The 25,240-nt window shown below is 42.5% G+C and overlaps 3 protein-coding genes across 10 annotated transcripts in view; 2 read left to right on the top strand and 1 right to left on the bottom strand.

The window, feature by feature from the left end:
* Nucleotides 1-401: 401 nt before the first annotated feature.
* TYW3 (tRNA-yW synthesizing protein 3 homolog) lies at nt 402-8,829 on the bottom strand (the record flags this gene model as incomplete). Of its 3 annotated transcripts, XM_084527916.1 has the most annotated exons (6): nt 402-1,604; nt 2,441-2,574; nt 2,871-2,942; nt 3,797-3,895; nt 8,453-8,536; nt 8,656-8,829. In XM_084527916.1, 6 exons carry the CDS (start codon nt 8,827-8,829, stop codon nt 1,382-1,384), a joined length of 786 nt encoding a protein of 261 aa, XP_084384042.1. In that variant the 3' UTR covers nt 402-1,381. The 3 variants fall into 3 exon arrangements, with proteins under 3 accessions (XP_084384042.1, XP_084384043.1, XP_084384044.1); XM_084527917.1 differs by lacking the exon at nt 2,871-2,942; XM_084527918.1 differs by lacking the exon at nt 8,453-8,536.
* On the top strand, nt 2,475-16,507 carry CRYZ (crystallin zeta; the record flags this gene model as incomplete). Of its 6 annotated transcripts, none has more annotated exons than XM_084527912.1 (9): nt 2,475-2,556; nt 10,452-10,576; nt 10,938-11,090; nt 12,609-12,772; nt 13,597-13,648; nt 15,075-15,224; nt 15,646-15,747; nt 15,842-15,937; nt 16,219-16,507. In XM_084527912.1, the coding sequence occupies 9 exons, from the start codon at nt 2,541-2,543 to the stop codon at nt 16,378-16,380; spliced, it is 1,020 nt and encodes a 339-aa protein (XP_084384038.1). In that variant the 3' UTR covers nt 16,381-16,507. The 6 variants fall into 6 exon arrangements, with proteins under 6 accessions (XP_084384038.1, XP_084384036.1, XP_084384037.1 ...); XM_084527910.1 differs by lacking the exon at nt 2,475-2,556 and adding an exon at nt 8,828-9,020; XM_084527914.1 differs by lacking the exon at nt 2,475-2,556 and adding an exon at nt 8,866-9,001.
* Nucleotides 16,508-19,138: 2,631 nt separating this feature from the next.
* Nucleotides 19,139-25,240, top strand: part of ERICH3 (glutamate rich 3) — a gene marked incomplete at both ends in the record, with an annotated part of 33,342 nt that continues 27,240 nt past the window's right edge. The window contains one exon of the mRNA XM_084528295.1: nt 19,139-19,371. Coding sequence (XP_084384421.1) covers nt 19,139-19,371 — 233 coding nt within the window. The remainder of the gene's footprint in view (nt 19,372-25,240) is intronic.

The following is a 25,240-nucleotide window of genomic DNA, read 5'->3' as shown; positions in this document are numbered from 1 at the left end:
CCCTTTCCATTCACGTGACTGACAACAGTTTCTCCACAAAGACATCTTGGTCTCTTGCTTTCCCATGCTCCAAACGGATGCACATGCCCTTGTCAAAGTGCTCAGCGTGTAAGTTCACAAAGCTAACAAACTCCACAAAAGGCATGAGCTTTTTTTTGTTTGTTTTGTTTTGGAGAGCCTGCTACTGCAGACACAGTCTAACCAGTCTTTCAGAATCTATTTAAAGCCCTCAGTTTTCCCTTTGACTGCTACCTTGCATGCCAAATTTTTTACAGTGGAATTAAAGTGTCCCCAAGATGTAGGTTTATGTAATGGAAACAATGACAACCACCTAACTGTACCAAATAAACCATTTCCTTCAGTCAGGGTCCTGTGAGGCTTTGTTAGTAACCACTCAGTCATAAAAATAATGGCTTGGAATTCATTGTTGCTAACATTTACAAATTCATCATTTTTCTGCAAAATAAACTCCAGCATGCACTGACTTTTTCAGAGGGACAATACAGGAATATATACAGATTAAATGGTGCAAACATCTGTAACATTTAAGGCACGTCAATATTTTATACCCTGCTAAGAAAGCCTGTTCGCATACACTTGGTTGACTTTTTGCCCAACAGTTTGGACTGATGCTGGGTGCTGACCAGATACAAATGTATCTAAGTGAGCTAATGAAATAACAGTTTACGGAGTTGGCTAAAAGAAAAGTAACACTCAATAGCTGCTGGCCAAGGGAAGCAGAACACATTAAAGCAGTGGGGCTAGAGCTTGAAACAGTAAAGTGCAGGAAAACAATGCCAACCTTGCTGCTCAGTGCAATAGTTAGGACAGGATCCTGGAGGCACCAGGCTGAAGTCTGCATGCAGCCATACTTAAGTTTTTCTTTCCTGTACTAACCTCCAGACCAGGTACTGTACTGCAGCTGACTAATGAGTGGCTGTGTTTTCTGAAAGAGCCATCTACGTTGCTGCACACTTTTCTGAGTTCCTACTGGGTCTAAAAACTTTCAAGGATAAAAACACAGTTTTTAGAGTCTCTCCTCAGGAAAAAAAAATAAAAAAATTAGCAGGCCTAAACCCAGCAATTGAAAGGGAAATGCTTCTACAAAGAACAGGGCCAAAGGCTATAGCAAACCAGTCACTTCTGTGATAACTGACACAGTAAGAGAATGTTAATTCAACAGTGCTGTTAACAACAACAACAAAAAAATGAGGTTTTGTTTCCTGTGCTTCTATGGCATTACATCTGTCCACAATTCTGTTTAATTAATTTTCTTTCTGGTAGTGTCCATAGGAGTGTTACTACCTAGAGTAATTTCAGTATCTTATAAAGAACATTACAACTATCATCCAGTTTGTCATTTGCTTTCAAATGCCTTAGTCTATATCATGATTTCAGCAAAAATACCAAGGTTACTTTCTGGATCATCCTCAGGCTCTAATTCTTCACTATGATCCTTTGGAGAGGTGTGTACATCTTGTTCTTGAATGGTCTCTCTCTTTCTTCTGTGAACGTACACTGAGTGATACTTCTCCGTCTCCTCAGAATGCAAATTGTTTGCACTGACATCAGCCTCCAAAGCTAACTGTAAGCATTTGTAGAATCTAGAAAGACAAGCATGTAGTTATTTTTGTTGGTTTGCTCAGAATCTGCAAAACTACTCTGAGAAATGAATGCTTTTGGAATGCAATCAAAACATATTAAGAAAATCCTTACTAATGTTGAAATGGTCTAGCCAGTTCTGGAAGAAAAATTAGAAATACAAGCATGTGTCCTTGTGTATGTCATGCCACTTTGCTCTGTGATGCCACAATGCTACAAATATTAGAAGCCTATTAGTGATTACATTCATGTCCCATTAAGATCCAATTAATCTTACAGAAAACATAAATGTTATCAGGTCACATATCTGATGAATGATGGCACTGATGACCATATGGACATATAAAAATAAATTGGTCTTAGTATATATAGGTGTCTCCTCAGCATTTGATCTTCGTGCTCTTTGGCTCTTCTGCTTATTCTGTTCCTCGTCTGGAAATAAACATATAGACCCCCTAGAGTGTAGCCTTCTAGCACCTTCATGAAGCACACTGGTTTTGGAAACTATACAAAACATTTAGTGGATTAAAGTGTGCATTGCATTCTGAATACTTCTGAAACAGTTACTGAGTTAGAACAACAAATGCTGCTGTAATCATTAGGAAAAAAAAAAAAACATAAATTCTACTCAGTAATACACAGTCTGCAAACTCTTTGCTTATAGGTTTTTTGTTTCAGTAGTTTATAGTCTTCTGAGCTAAAAAAAAAAAAAAAGAAATTGTAATTTAGACATCTGGGGTATGTTTGTTTTTTTTTCCCCCCCTTAAATAACACCCTTAATGCATTTTTCACTTTTGGAATTAGATGTCATGAATAGGATTAGTATTATCTAACAAACCTGTCAATCCTCCTTGTATTTTCTTCCATTTTCCGATTAGCCACGTGTATAAGAAACTCGATATATTCTTCAGAGACCATCAACTTCCCCATGTGACTCAATGGAACTTCTAAGCAGTGAGTACTCCGGACAGCCTAAAAACACACAGAGAAGGATTTCTCTAGAATACTTTTTTTTTTTTTTGAAGGTTATGTAAGCAATATGGGCAATTCATCACAGGAGAACAAAACAAAACAACCAAACAAAACCCCTAAACTTATCCACACAGTTAGTTTGCTGTCAAATAAAACGATGTTATTTCTTCGCAACAGCTTTCTCTTTCATAGCTGTGCTTCACATTAAGAGACACAGTCTAAATTGTAAATATTTGAGGTTAGTATTAATGAAATATTTTTTTATATTCTTTACAGCTAAGGCAGTAAGTCCTTACCATCATAATTTTTCCTCCTCTGCCAACGGTAATACCAGAGTTCTTAAACCCAGAATCAATAGCCACTGAATGCTGCAGCACAAATAAATGTCGTTAACATGTCATATACACTTTCACAGCAAGAAATAACTAGGAATGCAATGTGATTTATAAACTCTGTTTTTTGGGGAAAAAAAAATGAATTTATTCAAAACACCATTTCCCTGAATTAATGCAGTAATAGTTACATTGAGATGGCTTTAAGATCAAACCCACAAAGTGCCACAAATTTTTATGGATGGTTTTCAAAAGAACTACAGCCAATTGATTGTCTAATCCTAAACCATTAATCCAGATGGGCCATTGACATCTCTCCTGGCACTTCACTATTGCATCTTTAAGAGCTGGTAACCATACAGACAATCATACAACACTTTCATAGTTAAAACTGCAGCAGTACTTTAAAAGAACCTAATCAACTCTCTTCTCCATTAATGAAGGAATAAAACCATCATGGATTGCTCTCCAGAGTCACACTGAAAAAGCAGAAGACAAAGGTGCTACTCAACTAGTTGAAATGCTGGAGCCAAATGGCTTGGCCAGTAGCAAAACAACATTTAAAAAAAAAAAAGTCAATTTCAGCCAGCAAAAACAATCTAGGCTCACTGCTTTATTTATTTATTTATTTATTTTTACAAGCCAACCTGCTTCAAAGAAGAAGATTAAACTGTAGTTAAGTAATTTTGTTTTCTAAAAAGTACAGCAAGATCTCTCCTAAGTTTAAAGCTGTTTTCTTCATCAGCTTGTAATACCACAGTTGTTAAACATATAGCACATCTGGGACTATTTTCAAGTGCTAAAACTTACTCAAGAGCCAATACTTTTACTTTTCTAGCAAGGAATATAACAGACCAACAACATTACATTGTTACTTGATGTAATTTTACCAGAAGCTGTGCATCTTGCAGCTCTCGACAAAGCACATGAAGAACAAATGGTTCAAACTTGAACACAACATCACCAGTGGCTTTTTCTAGTGCTGTCATCTGAAAAATACATGAAGAATTTACATTAATACTGTAAATATGTATTGTTAGTACCAAAACAACTAAAATAATAGTTAGCATATGAAGCAAACATTAAAAACATAGCAAATGAGATCCAAGCTATCATGTTCTTTCAGCTGCTTCCAATTTTTCATTGCTCATAATGCACAAAAACTCCACAGATTTCCACGATTTTGTTTGCTAAATTGATTAGGTTCAACAGAAATTCATGGTAAGGTAAGACTTCAAAAACTTTAACGTGCTTCCCTGTTTATTTCTTTGTATATTCAAGTGAATTGATGCAGTCACTACAGTATGGGAAGAGGACTGTTTAACTGCAATCAGATGAAACCTGAGAAGTCAGGTGTTTGTTTTGTTACGCTGTTCTTTACCAACAACCACATTTACTTTCTGAAATATATTTCTCAACTGCAGAAAACTTTCTGAGCATCAGCCAATTGAATATATGGCCTAACATATTTGATCACATTTTAATCCTAATTTAAACAACAATGCATAGCCTACAGTGTAAGAGTTAAAGAAACACAATTCAGGGGCTGAAATTAGAGATATAAACAAACAAGACAAAAAACAAAAAAACAAACAAAAAAAACCTTAATTACACAATTCAAGAAGTTACCTTAAGACCTAAGTTCCAGTAGCAGAATGAGATGCTAGTAACATTTTTTTTCTGGGTTTGCAAGTGTGGAGAAAACTCTATGACATTCTGTATGTCATATTAGTACAATTTCTCTACTTTTCAATGCTATCGTTATGTAGAACAACCTTTAATGGTTGATACGGCTTTTTTTTTTTTTTTTCCATTCAGATGATCTGCTTTGATGCAGTTGTATTACTTACTCCATTTTATGATTTAATCCTAAGTATTGCTTGTATTTCGGGTTCTTGTTCACCTTCACTTCCTTTAATTTGCAGTGCTAAAAAGCTTGCTACATTAACCTGAGAAGTTTCAGTGACTTTCCTGTATTTTTTGTTTCATCTAGCCTCTCATCTTTTCTGTAGGACAAAAATATTCAATAAAATCTTCAGGAAATAATCAAATTCACATGCTTTTTAAGGCACGATGACATAAAATTGCTGAAGTAACACATTTTTCATTTAAGCATTGCAAAATATGTAAATATATTTATGCATCATCCCATCTGTAAATGTTCTTATTTTGAGTTGAAAGCAGGTCTTCCTGAATGTCTAATTTATGTGCCAGATTTTAAGAAATGCCAAGTAACCACGGCTGTGCTAAAGCTGATGAGAAACAGAAATGACCAACAGTGCATAATGCAGCGTTGTACAGAAATACCTAAGCTAACTTACTTAGTGTTTGCTTGGACCTGGAAACCAGTTGTGTTGACACAGCGCTCCACTGAGGTGAACATGCCCTGCTTGAGAGTGTGCTAACGTGGTGAAAAAGCTTCCTTATCCAGAAGGCTACGCAGAGTCAGTGCAGCTCCCCTGCAGGGCCCTGCACAGGGCGGCTGTGTGCACCCTGAGGCCCCTGCGCCGTGTCACGTCTGCCTGGGCTGTGCTGGTGTCAGCAGGGGTACCAACATGCAGCAGCCGGCATTCGTGTGGCTTAACCCAGGCCAGGACCTGCCATCAACACGTTCATTGCCTTTTCAGAGTTTTTTCCCTTGTTTGAAACTCAGTTCTGACCATCTGAGCGACAGTGTCCTGCTTCAGCAGGATGATTGGCATGTACTGTGGTTGGAAGCCAAGCTAGACAGCCTTGTCTCTGCCGCAAGCATTATAACAGAGAACGCATTATTACCTGTGAGCAGTGTGTGTGATTCCAGTGAGGGTGTTTTTAAGGGTTTCTGTTTCCCTGCAAAAGCTAATTAATTTAGCAGATACTTTAGAGGTAGCTTTTCAGTGAGAATACAAATAGCTACAAAAGCCCTATTGGCTGAAATTATCAATGTTTGTTAGCACCACCTCAAAGCTGTCTTACAATACTTATTTCATCAAAAAGCTTACTAATGGAACAAAACATTTTTGGTAATTTTTTTTTTTTTTTTTTTTAAATCATCATCTTATTGCTTCTAAATCAATTAAGTTTCTGTAAACTCAAATTAATAAGAAATTACTTTCAGTAGTTCCCTATTAATTCCACAAACCTTGAGGCCCAGACTTGCTCCCAGTTAAGTGCATGGGAAAATACCTATTGGGAACAAGAGTAGGTACCTCATGTTACAGAATCATAGAGTTGTCTGCATTGGAAGGGACCTTGAAGATCATCTGGTTCCAACCCAGTGTCTAAATAGTCAAAGTTTAACTGCTACCATGAAATGACAGAAAGTATTTGTCTCTGGTGAGTAAGAAAGCTCACAAGAATGAAAATCCCTCTCTTTAGACCACAAGACCAATTGATAGAGATAGGAAGCAGAAAATGACTGGTATCGTTTAATGAAACCATGGCAGCACATTTACTAACACAGAAAACAGCCCCTATTTCAGGAAGGGCAAATGTCTGTGTTGCAGCAAACACTTTCACTTCCATGTTGTATGGCTCCTAGCCCAGGTATGATACCGTCTGACAAGAGCAGCGTGTAGCCCCCTGCATTTGGCAAAACCTACTCATGAGACAGGGATGAGCAATGATGCACTCGTGAGAAACCTTACACTCACAGTCAAGTACTTGTAAGGTATCCCGTACTAACACTTTTGTGAAAGGTTTGTCAGCAACAAACAGCAGCTGAAGACATACTTTATAGGTCCACCCATACCTACGGGTGGATTAAACTATGTATGCATAGGGCCTGGTAGAACTGAACACTCTGCGTGTGCATATCCTGAAGTACTAAATGCTGGCTACCCCAGTTTTGCTGTACACACATCCAGAAATCCGAAGCTGAAGGTGGTTGAAACTCACACCAGTAAATTGTGAAGGAAAAGAAATACACCAGTTTTAAGTCACCTGTGTAATTCTGAGATTATGCTTGCGTCACGTCAATAACCTTGTGAAGAGCTCCTTAATAATGCATAATGCTTTTTCTCTAAGTGCTGGGAGGATACTGGGATAAAAATAAAATAAACATCTCATGCTCATTAACATACATGGTGAAGTGAAATACTTTGAAAGCAGAAAAGCAAATCAGAGTATATGATTCTGATTTCCCTTCTCATTTCCTAAATATCGGACTGGCAAACCTTTATCAAAGGTGTTTAAAAATTATTCAGACATTTTTCTTACAATTCATGCATTAAGAAAAATCCATTTTACTTGCTAAAGGAATGGGAAAGATCAGAGTATTTCCTCTCACAGGAGTCAATAGCAACATCCTACTGTGTCCTACTCAGCCTGAAATATACTGATGGAAGTAGCAGCAAGTTCTGTTCTGCTAAAACAAATACCAGTAAAGAATATTTGGAAGAATTTTTTTATATGAATGTGTGCAAATGTATACATATGGCAGAGCAAGCTGTGATTTGAGAGAAGGAATTTGGGACCTTGTAACTGCTTCAGTTCTGGGACAGACCATGGAAAGACATGCACATAGAAGGTACAGTATTTTGAAAGAAAAAAAAAAATTATATTTCAGGGGATTTTAAGACACAATTCAAAATGCTGTGTAAGAGATTCATTGTTACACTATTTTCAAGTGTCTGCTTGTAAATGAAGGCTGTTCTCACAGCAAGCAGGGCTCAAGACCGTTTTTAATGAAGAAGTTACTACATATGAAATGAACACACTCACTCACCGGCATGCTAACCTAAACACGTCTGCCTTTACTGTAAGCAAAGGAATTAATTTTGGTCGCTTCTTAAACTGCTGACCAAAACAATGAAGCAGAAATAGCCACAGGTTATGGAAGTTGATCACTTCCATTAAAGAAACATTTGTTAACCAGAACTGACCCATTCTGTAACCCACTTTACAGTTACTGCTGCAACACGCGTTTCAGGCTCTGACTGGTGGAGAACAGGACGAAGGCCACATCATCCTGCACCTGTGGAGCAAGCATCATCTCAGATGGTGCCCCGGAACTTGTGTTAGGCAAATGCCTATTTTCCTGAGGCAATTTGGTATTACCAAGGCACACGCTACTCTGTTTTAGCCCAGCCTTGGCTGTTAACTACTCAGTCATCATTGTAAAAATACCAGCAAGTATCCTACAAAAATCAGTTTTATTTTGCTGTTGGAGGTAAAGGCATTTAAACCAGAATTAATCTCCAGTTGATACCTCGCTGGCAACCCAAGCAGCAGGAAAAACAAAGAATAGATGAAAAACACAGTTACTCTGACAGGAGCCTTTCAGGAAAGGAAGAATACCTACTACAACGGAAAACAAACAAACAAACAAAACAAAACAACAAAAACCAATCGTGCTTATTCTGAACACAGGGAGTTGTTTGGAAAGAAATATCCCTGCTGCGAACTCCCCCCGAGGGACAGCCTGCTGCTGCCGCAGGCCCCGCAGCGCCTCAGGGAACGCTCGCTGCGCGCCGACAGCCCCGGTGCGCGCAGACGGCGCGGCTGGAGCCCGGCCCGGCCCGGCCCGCCCCAGCCCGCCCCGCCCCGCCCCGCCCCGCCCCGCTCACCAGCTCGTCGCGGCGGCACGGCTCGTGCGTCACCAGCAGCCACACGCAGCCCTTCTTCGGCGCCCCGCGGCGCTCGGCGTCCTCCTGCCGGGGACAGCAGCTCACGGGCGGGCTCCCGGGGCGCGGCTCCCGCCCCGCCCGGCCCCGCTCCCTCCCCGGCAGCCCCCCGGGACCGGCCCCGCCCCGCCCCGCCGTGCGCTCACCGCGGCGCCGCCCTGCGCCAGCACCAGGCGGCCCGCGCAGGAGCTGGTGGTGCAGAACCGCGCCCGCGCATTCAGCAGCCGCACCACGGGCGCCGCGCGCTCGTCCAGGGCGCCCTTACGGCTGGCGTCCGCGCGCGCCAGGCGCTGCGCCTTCCACCGCCCGAAGGCCGCCATGGCGCGGGGCGGGGCGGGGCGGGGCGCGGCGGCCGACGGGGGCCCGCGAGGCCCAAACCTCCCTCCCTCGCGTGAGGGCGGGGCCCGCGAGGCCCGCAGCGCCCGCCCCCGGCCGCGCCCCGCCGCCGTGCAGCTGGGGCCGGCCTTCCGCCGCGGGACGGGGCCGGCGGAGGTACGCGGCCGGCGGGGGGGCCGGCGCTTGTCCCCGGGCCTCCGCTCTGCCCCGGGAAGCGGGGCGGGACCGGGCGGCGGCCGGGGCGGGCGGCGCAGGCCGCGGAGAGCGCGCAGATGGAGCCGGGGCATGGCGGAGGGGCGGGGCCTGATGGGGCGGGGCCTGATGGGGCGGGGCCTGATGGGGCGGGGCCGCGGGGGCGGGGCCGCGGCCCAGAGCCGGGGCTGTCGCAGAGCCGGGCCATAGCGGCTCGGGGCCCACCCGCCGGAGAAGCCGGGCCCGGCTCCGGCTCCTCTCCGTCCCGCGGCGCTGCAGGGTGGGTGCCGCGCCGCGCCCCCCGGGCCGTGCCCCCCGGGCCGTTCCGTGCCCCCGGGCCAGGCGTGCGGTGCGGCCGGTGACCTGTGCTCACGGCAGCGGCGCACGGCGGGGGGGGCGGCGGTTGTTGCCGCCTCCCCGCGGCAGGCTGCGGTTGGCCGGGCCTCCCGGCTCCAGCAGGAACCGAGCATGGGCAGCCGTGCAGTCCGCGTTAGGCGCGGAGAGCAGCGTTCAAGTCGGGCACGTTTCCAAGCGCAGCCTGCCTGCGGCCGCAAAGCCCGCGGCTCCTACACACAGACACAGCGTCCGCGGCCAGGGCCGAGCCAGAGCACGGCCCGCAGGGCTCCTGCAGCGCCGCGTACGGCTCTTTGCAGTCCCGTGAGGATTTGCTGTGCCCAGTAACGATCCCGTCTGAACGGGTCATGTTGCTGAAGGAGGTCCATACAACTTTTCCTGCGGCAGAAGTACTCCACTTGTGGCGTTAGTTAATACCTTACGAAAGGGTGCATTGGGGTAGTCCCAGCTTGATGTGTTGATAAATTGTCATCGCTGACATCAACGCGCGGGGCTGTGAGCCACCGTCTCTGCTGCATACAGCTGCAGTGGCTAAATCCAAACCCAGCTGACATTATGAACTGCAATCTGTACTTTATTTTTTCCTGACTTATTTTAATATCCTATGGTATCTTTTAGTTTTGAAAGCTGTTTTTTTTTTTTTTTTCCTTTACTTTTTTTTTTTTTTTCGTTTTTGCACGAGTTTGATAGTAAGCGAAGCAGGGACTGCAGTGCTACTTGGTTAGATTAGCCAGTCAGCTGGTGTGCAACAGGCTTTTCTTCAGCAACTCAAGGTTTATTGTGCTAGAAGGTAATAGTACGTGGGCAGTGCTTTTCCCCAAAGTACCACGCATCACTGCATACGGTATAGCCAGTGCAATGTTTACAGGAGCTGTTGTAGAAATACTTCTATGGATAAATTATTTCCATATAACTCTTAATACCCATGAAGTCCTGCAAATGGTGGGGTTATTTTTCTGCCTTTTGGGGAGACTTTTTTTTTTAAACAAAATTTAAATCAGAAGTGAGGCTTGTTTTAATCAGTTACTTGAGAGGAGGTTGTTTTCTGTCTTTTTTCCAGATATTCTGATGGCTATGGCAACCACAAGAAATGTAATGAGAGCTGTCAGAGTGTTTGAATTTGGTGGCCCTGAAGTACTTAAACTCCAGTCAGATGTTTTAATTCCTGTCCCAAAAGAAAATCAGGTATGTGAGTTGTATGGCCTGAATAGCTACACAGAGAACAGAGTGTGAACAATGAAGTGTGCAAAGCAACACTTTTCATCCTCAGTTTGTACTTGTCAATCAGCCTGTTCATACTGGCCGAGACATCATATTTAGCAGATGTTTGTTTTTTAAACTGTTCTATGTACTGTTGTACACATTCCACATAAAGGATTACCTGAATATAACTTTAGTTCAGCGCTGGTTTAGTTCAGTTCAACGTTGTTTTTTTTGTGCTGACTGTAAGAGTTTAGTTAAAATGCTGTGATGCTATGATACTCTGCTGTGAATTCTAAACTTTAAACCTTTTCAATTATTGTTTAACAAACTTGCTTTCTTTTAGGTATTAATTAAAGTCCATGCCTGTGGGGTGAATCCTGTTGAGACATATATTCGTTCTGGGAATTACGCTAGAAAACCAGCTTTACCTTATACTCCTGGCACAGATGTTTCTGGTGTGATTGAAAGTGTTGGGGAACATGTGACAACGTTCAAGGTATTTATATGGTGGCTTTTAATTCATTACTGTGTACTGAATCCTCTTTGTGTGATTGCTGTACTACTGTTACTGTTTTGCTGCTTATAATAATTTAATCTATTTTGGAGGGAGAAAATCATTTTCATAGACTGGCAAAAGCTTGCAGCAGGATCATACTGGCAATGCAGAGTCTGCAGACTGAATTGTGGGGAAGTTTTTTAGGCTGCTATGAACCTCCAAGTGTTACAAGGTCTTGGACAAGGCACTTCAGTTTGTCTGCTTAAAGCAATGATATCAAGTGTACAAAAGTTGTGGTTCAGAAGTACTTTTATGGCATCACAGATATATTTGAAATTATTATTTGGTAATTCCATGCAGAACTGAAATAATTCTGTATGGCTTTTGGGGAAATGAAAATAGCTCTTATTTTGCTGACCAAAAAAAAAAAAAGCATAAATTAAATATTTGTTGTTAAGACAGGTCAAATACAGTCTAGTAATTTTACTTAGGTTTTCTTAGAGGGGAGGATATTTTGGAAAAAAAGAAGGCAATTATCATTTTGCTAAAAGATACCCATGAAATTTACATAGTTTTTACATCTGTTCTTCCTTTCAAGTTACTATAGACTGTTGGTCTCAGACAAATGTATAAATTACTGTAAAAATCATTTTGGAATTTCCCAACTTCACATTTGTGTAACTGTTGTGGGAGAGGTGAGAGATTTGGTTATTCAGGGGGAAGAATCATGTTTATTCATATTTTCTTATCAGTAGCTTGCTGTATCTGCTATGTTAGCTTTTTGTTCCTTGTGGAAATCATGATGCTTGTTGCTTGAATAAAAGAGAGTAGTCTGCATGCTGTGTACTTACGGCAGTCGACACATAAATAGTAGAAAAATCAGACCTAATTAACTGTGAAATTTAGTGGGTGATGATGTTGTTCTGTGAGCAGATACATACTGAGTGGGATACGTACCCGGACCCGAGCAGCTGGCATTCCAGTCCACCAGCAGGAATGAAGCACCTAAGCACACCTGTAAAGTACAGTGCTAGGTGGTCTGTTTCCTGCGTAACCTAGTGAATTGATGGCTTGAGTATTCACTGCTGAAGAACAGCTGCAGTATTTACTTACTTTAGGGTATATTGTGTGTCTTTTCTCCATGTTTAAACAAAAATAATTAAGAAACCTTTCTTCTGTGTTTGTAAAACTTTTTTTTTTTTTCACTTGAAATCTGTGAATGAATTCTTTGATGGTCAAATTTATTAAGTTTAATATTAATGAGACAGTAGGTTTGTGTGTTACACTGTAGAGCACTGTAGAGCAGTAATTATGACACTTTAAGTATATGAAATTATATGGTTGCTGTTACGTTGATTGTATGCATTAGCATTTCTAAAAATCTTCTCTGTGGCAAAGATAACAGTTCATTTTTAACGGGAGAGCTGTTAGAAATAGACGGAGCTAGTTCTTAATGTTTATTACAAAAGGAAGTAAGACAAATTATTAATTTCTCTATTTCCTTTTCCTGCTTTCTAGAAAGGAGACAAGGTTTTTAGCATTGATACGATCTCTGGAGGTTATGCAGATTATGCACTTGCTGCAGCTAATCGAGTCTTTCCTTTGTCGGATAAATTGGACTTCAAACAAGGAGCAGCAATTGGAATACCCTACTTCACTGCTTATCGTGCTCTTTTCCAAAAGTAAGTTGCCAAATCTAAGCTTCTGCATTTTACTTTTGAACATTTAAAATACTGAATCCCGTGTTTGTCATTGTCCTGTAAAATGGGGGGATGGAGACACTAACAAGTGCAAAATGTTTAAAAGACTTAAGTTATATTTGTTATACTGAGAGAATTGTCAGATAATTTACCTAGAAGCTAGTGACTGTATTTTCCTGTTAAGTGTTCCTTCTTAAGAGAACAGACGTGGAAAGGCTTCTTCAGTATGTATCACATAATAAAAGTGCAACTCTTTTTCAGTGCTCACTGGTGTTCTAGCTAGGGAGGAAAAATGGGAATAGTTCTAATTCTTAATTAACCTGACAATGCGCTGTAGAGCAGAATCACCTCTTTTCTTTATGAACCTCTCTGGTAAAGAAACTCTCTATATAGGCCTGTCTGTAGGACTGTATAATGACTAAAAGCCAGACTTCCATGTCAGCTAGATGAGAACTTAGAATTGGAAGTCTGGTTTGGTGTAATAGAACAAACGGTTAAAACTAGTGTGGTTTATTTTAAGTTTTTTAGCAGGTGAAGATTGTGAATTGGGGTTCGGTATCAGACTGTTACATGCTGCTAGTTGCATGTTGACATAACTGTATGTTACTTGAATTCATAAATTAAAAGGTTTATTTTGTCTCCTTGTTTTCCAGAATCTGATTATACCTGTTTAGTGATAACATAAACTGGAAATAATTATGTGTAAAAGATAATATTTAATGTCAGTATATGCACTCTAATATATAATGATTATGTATCATAATTGTAATGTCCATGTTTGTTTGTTTGTTTTTGTTTCCTTTCAGAGGCCATGCTAAAGCAGGAGAAAGTGTTTTAGTGCATGGTGCAAGTGGGGGTGTAAGTATTTTGAGAAGGCAGGTTATAGAAAATGCTCTTTTCTGTCCTTCTATCTGCTTCTGTCTGATTTACGGTCACATTTGTATCAATAAATGGATTAACAAAATAGTTTTTTCTTCCAGACACTTTAGGATACTTTTTTTCTTAAAGCAAAAGCCCTGTTATCCCTAACAACTATGAAACTGCATGAATGATTGCATAAGGCCCCTAATAAAGAAGTCACATAATAAACACATTGCTGCAGTTGGAAGTTGATCCAGAAGCTGTATAATCAATCTTCTTCAGGTGAATCTAATAATGGAAAGCTGTAATTTTAAAATACGTACAAGGTGTTTTCAGTTCTCTGAGAAGTAATCACTGTTATGTAGCAACTATGCATTTCTGGGATATTGTTACTACTACCTAACAGCTACCTGCCCATGGAGAGATACTGGAACACATGAATTTATGACTGAATACTATGTTAAATTGCACATCTAATTTTCCTTGGTTTTACATGACAAGGTAACTTTTATCTCTGTCACACAACATAGGAATTTAACTCATCTCTCATACTCTGCACTTTCTTGTTCAGCTTCTACTGATGAGCCAAACAACTGCTATGAAATGACAGTTTTACGAATTATTTGGTAAACAGCAAAAAGGTGATTTTGACAGTCTCATATGGGGAAGAATTCTGATATCATTCTAAGATACTGCAATGCCATTCAGCATCATAGCATCTTTTTTTTTTTTTTTTTTTCCCTCTATAAGCTAAATGTAGTGTTTCTATAGTTACATATTTTACTTGCTTTCTTGAAATGACATTGATTTTTGGTTTGCTGAAACATATAGTCCAAATCTGTTTTTTCTGTGGAATTGTATCCTTTGCTATGGGAACATTTACAAAAGCTGTGAGATACACATATAGGGATGAATCACATGCTGAAGAGAAAAGATAGTTTGTGCTGCATCTTTTCTGTAAAGTCATGCTGTCTTCCATAATGATTCTTAAAAATGTACCTCCTTTTGAATTTTTCACTGATAATCAGTCTGGCTGTAATGCATTTTAATTGATGGCATGGTTGTTTTGTTTTTGTTTGTTTGTTTTTAATATAATTAAAATCTGATGATCTGCTACTGGGAAAAAGTCTACCCTTTTCCACGCAACAAAACACAAAATTTTACTGTGTCTCCAGAAACATATTTTCATTTACCAAAGACTATTGGGTTATCCTTAAGCTTCAAGTTACCTATTATAGATGAAAAAGTATCAGGTCAACTTTTTAAATGGTTAAGTTCTAAGTCACTGGTAAAATATATCAAATATTTTATTTTATCAAATAAAAATAAAATAAAATTTGATAAATTTGGCATTTTGATATTTGATAAATTAAGAAAGAAAAGGCAAAACATTTTTAATTTTTTCCTTCTTCCTCTTATTCAGGTGGGAATAGCAGCATGTCAAATTGCCAGAGCTTGTGGTTTAAAGGTTTTGGGTACGGCAGGAACTGAGGAAGGCATGAATATTGTTCTGAGAAATGGTGCTCACCAAGTATTTAATCACAGAGAAGCTAATTACATTGATAAAATAAAGGTACGTTTGTATCAGGCCTAGCTGATGCAGCATCTATTTTTCTTATTAACATTATAAAAATGTATAAACAGTTGTTTCTGGAAGCTTTTAAAAATAAACGTCTTTAGGAACAATAGTGAACTGCCTGATTCATTTCTACAAGAAGAAAAGATTTTCCAGGTCAGAAAAGCTGAGCTTTCTTCACAGGCAATGGCATTTAAAAACTTACACATTTCAGCAAATCTCAATATGATAATTTATCATAATTCAGCTTATCAAAATTTGCTAAAGTTAAAATTATTAACTCTTAGCCTTAGCACAAAGCCTGTATTTAAAAATTAAATAATAAATTGTAATATATATGTTATCAGTAGCATATGAAATATGCAACAGCACCAAAGCAGTAGTTGACTTTAATAACATGTTATTGTATTTTGGATAGGAATACACGAAAATGCAAGGAGTTGATATAATAATAGAAATGCTCTCCAACATCAATCTTGCTACTGACTTGCATCTGTTGTCCTATGCAGGAAGGGTGATGGTAGGTATATAAAACTCACTGACTTGAGTTTTTTTTTTTAGCGGTGCAATTCAACAGTTATATCTTAAATTATCTTTTAACTTCATCGTAACAGGTTGTGGGCTGTAGAGGTACCATTGAGATAAATCCAAGAGACACTATGAGTAAAGAATCTAGCATAATAGGAGTTGGTCTGTTTCTTGCAACTGAGGTATGAGAATAACATTTTTATTTTAAAGAATGCTCCATTGAACCTATTCCAGTACCTCTGTATTTCCTGTTGAAATAGTTAGTCTATTTTAAAAGGGGTAAAGAAAGCATATTTTTTCTGGAAGGAACTTGTTTATTTGTTCTTTTACATTCTGATTTCATCTCAGAACATCATAAAATATTCCCGGGTTTTAAAATTTGGTTTAAAGCTTGCAGAAATTATTAATACTTTTCTAAAATGTAAACACCTTGTGGTAAATGCTGTCTTTTTGTTTAATGTAGGAAGAAAGGCATGAATGTGCAACAGCACTTCTTGATGGCATAGAAGCTGGCTGGCTGAAACCGATTGTAGGCTCCGAATATCCACTGGAGAAAGTGGTTAAGGCTCATGAAGACATTATTCATAGCAGTGGTGCTCGAGGAAAGATGGTGCTCCTTCCATAAAGTCTTCTTCCATTTATTTTCTAGCTGTTCTAACTGCACCTTTGCTTATATGATTCATTGAATATATTTTATAAAATATACTTTTGATCAGGTTTGAAAGGAACAGTAAATGCTAGCTTACTAATTATATTGATTCATTAATCTGTTTTATTTTTCTAAGAAATGGACTTGAGCGTACTTTAATTTTTGTAACTTTTTTGGCTGATGTGGAAACAATAACTTTTCTTTGCTGGTGTGGCCTTCTGATGGAAACCTAGTGATAGGGAAACTAGTATCTAAACTGGAATTTGAGATCATCCTCTTTACAGGGAAGCTATAAGTAGTGCAAAATGAATCCTGCTTTTAAGCAGATAGACAAATATATGTAGCTTACTATATGCATGTAACCAGGACTGTAAATTCTTTAGCTAATGTTTTGTTCATCCTTTGTCACAGAATTTACTTGGAATCCATTGTTAAAGTATTAAGGTAAGAGACGGCCCCACAATGTGTCTCTTTAAGCCTCTTCCTCAGATCTTAACATTTTGTTTTAATGCTTAGGGGACCACTATTGTAAGACCACACAGATAAAGGGAATGAAGAAATGCAAGTGTTGTACAAACTCAAAGACAATAATATGTGCTAGCAACTACCTGAAACATAAGCTGAGCAGAGCACATCAACAGCACCAAATTCAGTTTAACTGGTTTAAACAGACTCAGCACAGTCCACAGAAAAGGAGCCACCTCTTCTTGATGTGGACTCGGACTCTCTGTCAGCTGCCTGCACACTGACAGCCCACCCACTGGCAGGGACACCCCTGGTGGCAGCTGCCAGGGAGGGTGAGATTCAACCCAGTGGGGCTCAAGCATGGTGAGGACATTTTGGGGAAACTGATACTGGAGGGGTGACTGATGGGCAAGAGTGTTAAGTCATGTACCTGTGTTATTTGGAGTAAGGCCTTAAAGAATTGATTAACTGGAACTACATATCTAGCTGCAGTAGAAAAGAACTGAATATTTTTTTTTTCTTTCAGCTTTTTTTCCTTTTTCCTCCCTCTTTTTACTCGTATGCTTTTAAATACTCTTTAGCTTGACCTTTGTTCAGGGGGTGTTACGTGAGAGGTTTATGATTTACAATTATCCCTTTCTTGCTTAGTGCAGTTTCTGTATTACAGATAGATAGTGTTAAGAGATGAAATTTCAGAGCAGAAGTGTCCTGAGCAGTGTCTGCTGTGGCGTTGCTCACCAGAAGGTGTCAGGGTAGCTCTGCTGTTGCTATTACACTGCTGGCTTCTCTGTACAAAGGTAACATAGCAAAGTAAGAAAACATAACAGACTGTTTTGTGAAGAAATTTAGAATAACAAATCTTTTGTGCATTTTTGAAGTTTTGCACAAATGGAAAAGGGTGTTTTAATATTGGAAAAGAATAAAAATAATGGCATAGAAACGAACACAAAATGCAGGAGGGAGTAAGGAAGCTGTAGTGGGTGCTTTCAGTCTAAGTGCAGGAGATGCATATTTGAGAGACCGGAATTGTATTGCTGGTGTTGTTGCAAAAGTAATTTTGGGCTTCAGCTGGTGTGTAAGACATTGTCACCTCTGTCATGCCAAGGGTGGGGGGAACAAATTTCTCAGAATTGTAGGGGTTGAAAGGGACCTCAAGAGATCATTGGGCCCAACCTCCCTGCCAAAGCAGGTTCCCTAGAGGAACCAAAATTTGCCCATGACTCAGTTACACTATTAGGACTACTGTGTATTAGTTCAAGCCCACTTTCATAATGGTCTGCAAGTGGGAGCTGTTCATGGCTGTTCCAGGCTGTGTTCGCTGTCAGAGAGACACTAATGAGCAGTGAAAGGACAATCATCTCTGCTAGACAACTTCTTCAGCTGCTGCAGTTAAATTTGTTAGAGCCCTCATTAGTCACATTTCTGCCTAATCTTTTAGGTGTATGTGATCCATACCCCATCTGTACGGTCCATCAACATGGAAAATCCTTGTTTTAAATATTGTCTCCCATGGTGGGGGCAAAAAGGATGGAGCAAGAAGATGAGGATCGCAGGCAACTGAGTGAGGCAGAGTAATCCTATCAGCCAGGTTGTGCTACAGCAACTTGTCCCAATTTCATCAGCTGGGGCTTCTGAGGCAGTGGTTCCCAGTGGCAGTCTGCTTGACACTGCCGCGAGGGCTGGGGGCGGGTTGCACAGGCTCACTTCTGCGCTGGCCTTTGCACAGGCAGAAGAGAAGGCTGGGGTTTGGCGTGCACGGCTCATGCTGTGGTGACGTGTGGGTGCAGCCTGCAAACTGCTGCTGCACGTGCATCTGAAGCAGAGAAGGGTGGAGTTCTTCTGAAAAGCATCTGGTATTTGGTAATCTTGTGCCCAAAACCCTCTTCCCATGGCTTTCCAGTGACTGACAGCGTTCCCCTTGCTTTGTGGTCATGGGGTCCCCTGCGGGCATTCCTGACGTCTTCCTGCGCCACGGTGCAGTGCAGTCAGCTCACGGGACATGACGGAAGGGCAGCAAACACAGAGCTCAGGGGGATGTTGACATTCTTGGTGGTCGCTTCCTTTGCAGAAGACGAGTCCAAATGAAGCCCAGAAGGCCTGAGGACAGCGGAAGGCTTCCACGGGGGTGCTGCCGGGGGCTGTGCCTCGCCGGGAAGAGAGGAGGTGCAGCACTGGGTGGGGGGGGGGAGCGCATCTCGCTTATCCCAGCAAGCGCAGAGCTCGCCAACGTGCGACAAACCTCGGGGTTTGTCCTGGAAGCAGGGGAAGGATGCTCGGGCCGGGCAGCGCCGCGCCCCCCGACCGCCGCAGCGCCCGCTCCCGGCCCGCGGGGAGCCGCGGCCCCGCCCCGCCCCGCCCCGCGGCGTCACCGCGTGGCCGTGCCCTGGCAACGGCGCGGACGCGGCGGCAGCGCGAGGCCCCCGCCCGGCCGCGCCGCGCGGACCCCGAGCGCTGCCCCTGGGCGCCGCCGCCCGGCGCCACCATGAGCGACCCGCGGCCGGGGTGAGTGGGGCGGCGGGCGCGGGGCCGGGGGCTCGGCGGGGAGCCCGGCGGCGGCGCGGCGAGGCCCGAGTCCCGTCCCCTCCGCGCCCCGCGGTGCTCCGGCTCCCCTCGGTTTTTCCGCGGGCGCTGGGGCGGCCCGGCCGGGCTGCTTTGCCGGGGGAGACGAGGAACCGGGCGAGGATCTGTTGCAGGAGTCACCGTGCAAATGTACTCGTTGTACTCGTTCCCCTGCTGCCTCGGGCAGCAGGACAGCTTACCTGAAGGGTCCGCATTGGTAGGCGACGCTTTCTTAACGATTACGTGCATTTGCAGCTTTGTAAGAGCAATGACTGCAAACAACCTGAAAGACCTAAAGGTATTTTCTTGCGCTGCAGTGTAGACAAAGCAGTGGTTCGGATGCTTGTGAGGAGTCTGGCTGCTGTGATGCATGCCTCGGAGCGACCTCGGGCAGCCTGCGTGGAGGCGAGCTCTGTAATCCCGGGGCCTGAGCGGCCCCTGGCTCTGCGCCTTCCTCCTCGTCTGACCAGCTCAGGGGGTTTCCGAATTTCCAGAGCTCCCCAAGCTGATGTGAGCTCCTTGATATTTGTGATTGAGGACCTCTGCAGCTTTCTGTATCCACGGCTGGATTTGAGACATTCCGTTTCAGTGGACAATGTTCTGAATAAAGAAATCATAATGTAACTTGGGCAAGGCCACGCAACAGTTTATTGCACAACAGGAGTCTTTTAGTGGCCTTTTCCATGTCTGGTTGTGTTCAGGATTGGAATTTGTAGCGTGATTTGAATATTTAAAATCCGTTGGAAAAGCTGTTATGTGTGAAAAACCCTTTTATAAAGAACAGTATAGAAAATATATGATTAATTAATTATTAACAAAATACTTAGAGTCTTTTTCTTGGAATACTGTTTCACTCTAGTTGCTGCATATGGCACTTTTGCAGTCTGGAAGGCATCTGTTGTTAACACGGCTGTTGGGAAACAACAGTATTGAGGCTGATTGTGTTGTGTCCACAGCTATGTCAAGGAATACCTGCGGTCTGCATCTGACACCGAAAGCAGTGAAAGTTGCCCAGCCGTGACTTCCAGAGAGCATGCTGAAGTGGATGAAGCAAACCACTTCATCCAACACATGGGTTTTCCCTGTGCTCCTCACAGGCTGGGTGTAGAGCAGTTTCTTTACAGAAAGCATAAAGCTATGCCAGACTAGTACAACTGCCAAATGAATCATAGGATCAAAAAATAATGCACAGTGGAGAAGACCACATGAGGTTTGTAGTCCAGTCCCCGGTGCGCAGTGAGACCAAGCCAGGTCACTTTATCCAAACTGATCCTGGAAACCGCAAGGATGGAAACTGTGGGCGACCTCTCCACCCTGTGACTATCCTCATGAGGAAAAGCTTCTCCATCAGACCCTGCCTGCACCTCTCCTGTTTCTACCAGCATCTATTGTCTCTTGTCCTCCCACGATGCATGGCAGTGGGGGCCTGCCTGGCTCCCCAGAACTGCCACTGCTCCAGGCTGCGCTTGCTCCCTCAGTCTTGCCTCCCATGGCAAGGGCTCCAGCTCCCAATGTCCCAGTGGCCTCCAAATGTCCAAAACCAGACACAGCAATGCATGTGGGGTCTAGTGAGTGCCAAGTAATGGTGACAAACTGTTTCCTCATTCTGCTGGCCATGCCCCTCTGTACAGCCAGGGTACCGCTGGCTTCCCTCGCTGCTGGGGCCTGCAGCTGGCACCTCCTCAGCTTGTGCCCTCCGGACCCAGCAGGGCCTTTCCAGCAGAGCAGCTCACAGCCAGGCTGTGCGGAAGGGCATGGCCACCAGGACTTTACAGTTGTGTGCCTTCAGCTTTGTAAGGATCCTGCACCAGGCTCAGGCAGAGCGCTGAGCAAGTCACTGCTTCTAGTGCAGCATGGCTGCTTTTGGATACCCGCAGAACAACTTCACTTTCATTTGCTTGTTAGACCTACAGATGCCTTTGAGCTTGGTGACCATCCCTCTTGTGGCAAAGCATTCATAAAATAAATGATAACATTCTCACCGAGTATCTGGGCAAAGAATCCTCAGTGCTTTGGCCATTAAGTAGGTCTATCAGAAGAAGGGTAGGGAAAGTTGTGTAAAGCTTTTGAAACAAAAACCCAGGCAGGTGTGACCTGTGTATCTCAGTGGGAGACCAAACGACTGGGGCTAAAGTGGTCCTGCAAATATTTGAGCAGAGATACAGAGTGATTTGGAGCAACCACAACCTCCCCCTTACTTTGTTGAGTTACCACCTGAGTAAAACTACACATGTGCTTAAGGGTTTTGTGGGCTCAAAATAAAGCAATTAATTATTGTTAGAATCCGAAGTCCCATTAAACTTTCAAGTCAGCTGCTGATTTCAGTGAGTAGTTGTTTTTTTTTTTTTCATCTTTTTTTTTTTTTTTCAGTAGTTGAGTTCTAGCATGGTTTCTCATAAAAGGAGCAGTAGCAGTGAACATTAGTAGAACATTAATAAATGTAGAAACTCAGGCTGTGCCTAGAGGTAAAGTCCAAAGGCTTTGCAGTTGTTGGTCAGTCAGTGACCCATTTGCTCAGGTGCACGGTTTCCCTTCTTTGCAGAAGGGCTGTGATCTAAGGCCTAGTTACAAGTGTTACAGCCTGTGTCCGAACACAGCAAGAACCTCCTTTTGTGGAGGCTGAGGGGAAGAGGAGAGGCCCAAAGAGAGAGGAATGCAAACACATCGTAGTCAGTTTCGCTTAGCTTGAACTTGGAGTCACCAAACAAAATCAGCATTTATGTAACAAAGAGTGTAACAAAGGCGGCACTCTGTTTCCTGAATGTCTGTGATGAAATCGTACCATCTATTTTTTGCATGTGTGACAATTAGGCCATTCCCAGCTAGGATTCACAAAGTCCTGGCTTCCAGGATTTAATACTGAATTCTAGTTCTGCAGAAGAAAAACACTTTGGCAAATCTGATCTTAATGATGTTTAAAGACCCTGATAGCCTTTTTTGGGGAAGAAGGCTGTAGTTCATAGTTGCTGAATAATTTCCGTATGGAGGGAATGGCAGATGGTGGTTGGGTATCTGGAAGGCCTTGTGAGAGCCATCTTGTCTCCCAAGCAGATTGTGCTGTTGCAGGTGCCCCTGCCTTGTGCAATATTGAACTTGCTGTTTGTGGTTAACAGCTTGTGCATTGCTGTTATGGTTAGATTTGTTCTGCCCGAAAGCCAAACAAGCTTTTCTTGTTTATGTATCCAGCAGAAACAATGCAAGACTCAGTGGTTTATTAAAGGTTAGGAATGCCTCTCTCAGGTCAGGGCTGGGACTGTTGTTTGACTGGAGCAATAAGCTGCAGTTGTAACATATGACACAGGAGCTGTAACTCCCGGTGTCTCTACTAATCAATAACTAAAGTTTGATGCCCTCCTAGATTATTTATTTGGTGAGCAGTCACTGACTTCATTGCACAGTAAAGTATTAACTTTGAACATTTGCTTCATAAAACTAACGTAAGAGGCCTGCTGTGACTTTTTGTCGTGACGTCCCTTCAAAACACTGAGAGTGGTCATCAAAATCATTGTGATACACAGCACTAGCTCTGAATACAGTGCAAGGTGCACTGTGAGCTGATAAAAAAATGGATACTGTTAATAAAATAACAGTGGCAATGTTAATGCAATGAAACTCATGTAGAATGTAGAGTTCCAAATGGGCAGTTCCTTGATTTACTGAAGTCCTAGTCATCAGCTGTAGTGCGTTTTATGTTTTGTGTGGTCTGTCACGCACGGCTGGACTCCCTGTGTTGCAAAGGGAGTTCTCTGTGCATTTTGTTCTGATGCGTATTGTACTTTAGCCCAAAATACATTTTTAAAACAGCAAACTAAACTGTGGCTCTTCCAGTTTCTGTGGTACCATTCCGCCAGTTGATCTGGGTATTTGCAGTTGCCTTTATTAATTTATTAATTCTGTTATTGGGGAAAAAGGATGAGTTGGCTCCAGTGACAGCAATTAATTTTCCTGAATGAGCTGTGAAGGTGTCACCCTGGAAATGTAAGCGATACTGAAGCGTGAGAGGCAAGCAGCGGAAATGCCGCTTGTGTCAGAGGCTGAAGGTGAAGCTGCTGCAGTGCAGAGCCCTGGGAGGGGACGAGTCTGCTGCCCCGCGCTGGTGGCTGGCACGCAGGGTGCTCTGCTTCCCTCTGGCCTGGGCTTCCTGAGGTCATTAGGTACCCACGCAGAGCATGTGCCCCACACGTCATGACTTCTGGTAGAGTGTGCGCCCTGGGCGAGGACGTGACCTGACTTAGTTTCCCACCTTTTTGGGGGTCCGGAAAGTCTTTGTGCTCAGATGACTTTGGGGATGGGAATCGTAGCTGGCCTCACCTGATGGGAGAGCTCCTTGGCAGCTCTTCCCCGCCTTGGCAGGTCCATGTTAACTGAGCTTTAGAGGTTTGCTCTTTTTCAGTAGAACTGGCTGGTTAATAAAAGCTGCATGTAAATTGGAACAATTTTCGTTTTTACTAGTTCTCCAGGTAACCAATGACAGGTGTGCGGGAATGCCACAAAGCCGGGCTGGGGATGGTCAGGCTGGGCATTAGGAAAAATTGTTTTATTGTGAGGGTGGTCAAACACTGGGACAAGGCTTCCTCGAGCGGCAGTAGATGCCCCTTGCTAGTCAGTGTTCAAGAGGCATTTGGGCAATGCCCTGAATAATGTGCTTTAACATTTGGTTAGCTGTGAAGGGGTCAGCAGTCGGACTTGATGATCATGGAAGGTCCCTTCCAACTGTTCTGTTCTGTTCTGGTCTGGTCTTTTCTACATGGTCCCATGCTGTAAAATTCTAGTAAGGTGAGAAGCAAAATGTTTTTTGACTATTGGCTTTTTGCTTTAGAAATTAAGACTGTAATTAATCTCTATTGTAATGTAAAGTGTATTCTGGCTTCTGATAGTAAGCAAGATAAAGGACATTTATGGAAAAAGTGGACTTAATTGAAAAGTTCTCATTAAGATACGATGCTACTGTTTTTCAGTGACTGTAGTAAAAGTTCTATGTCTGAAATGACGCTGTTGAAGAATTTAAGATTTCTTAACTTGAATCAGTCTTGATTGGACATGAATTTGGGGAACTCAGCTCAAATTTAGATGCAAGTGAGGGAGGATTTTGAACAAATTGATCAAAAAAATCAGGAACAAACTGATTATATCCAAGAATTCTGAAGAGCCTTAAATATGAAATTACTGAATGAATTATGATATGTAGTCATTGGCAGTGATACCAAAGAAACAAGTGAGATACTAATTTTGAGAAGAGCTTCAAAACTAGTTCCAGAAACTACAGGTTAGTCAGTCTAGGTTCTGTGCCAGAAAAAATGCCTGCAATTGTAATAACAAAGCAGATTTTTTAAATAAGAGAATAAACAAGATGGACAGAGAAAAATGACTCCCAGCAATATCCAGAAAAATGACTTTTTGGGCTTACTAAGGTATAGCAGTAACAAGCATTTTGCATAATTCTGTTTAAGACTGATGCTTTTTCTTTGCTATGTGTTTTTCCAACAAGCATTTTTGTCAGTTCTGCACTTTCATCTGTTATAGAGGATTTAGAGGTGACATTTGTGTATAACTTCAATATTTAAATCTGAAGGAGATAACTTCTTTGACAGGAACTTCTATTATTTTTTGTTGTTAGTATGTGCAGGATCAGAGAAATAAATGAAACCAATGATCTGCTTTGCTGAGGAGCTTGTTTCTGACTGATATCAAGTTAGATAACTTTAGTGTTATATCTCAGATAACTTGCTCAGAAGTTAAAAGCTGCTGCATTATTCTGTGAAGTTAATAATGAGCCCAGACCTGTGTTGTAGCAGCTCTGCTACTGCATCTT

The sequence above is a fragment of the Aythya ferina genome (assembly GCF_964211825.1).
Source record: "Aythya ferina genome assembly, chromosome: 8".
In the NCBI taxonomy this organism is placed as follows: domain Eukaryota; kingdom Metazoa; phylum Chordata; class Aves; order Anseriformes; family Anatidae; genus Aythya; species Aythya ferina.
The sequence above is the reverse complement of the archived record's forward strand: the minus strand, read 5'-3'. Positions and strand labels throughout refer to the sequence as shown.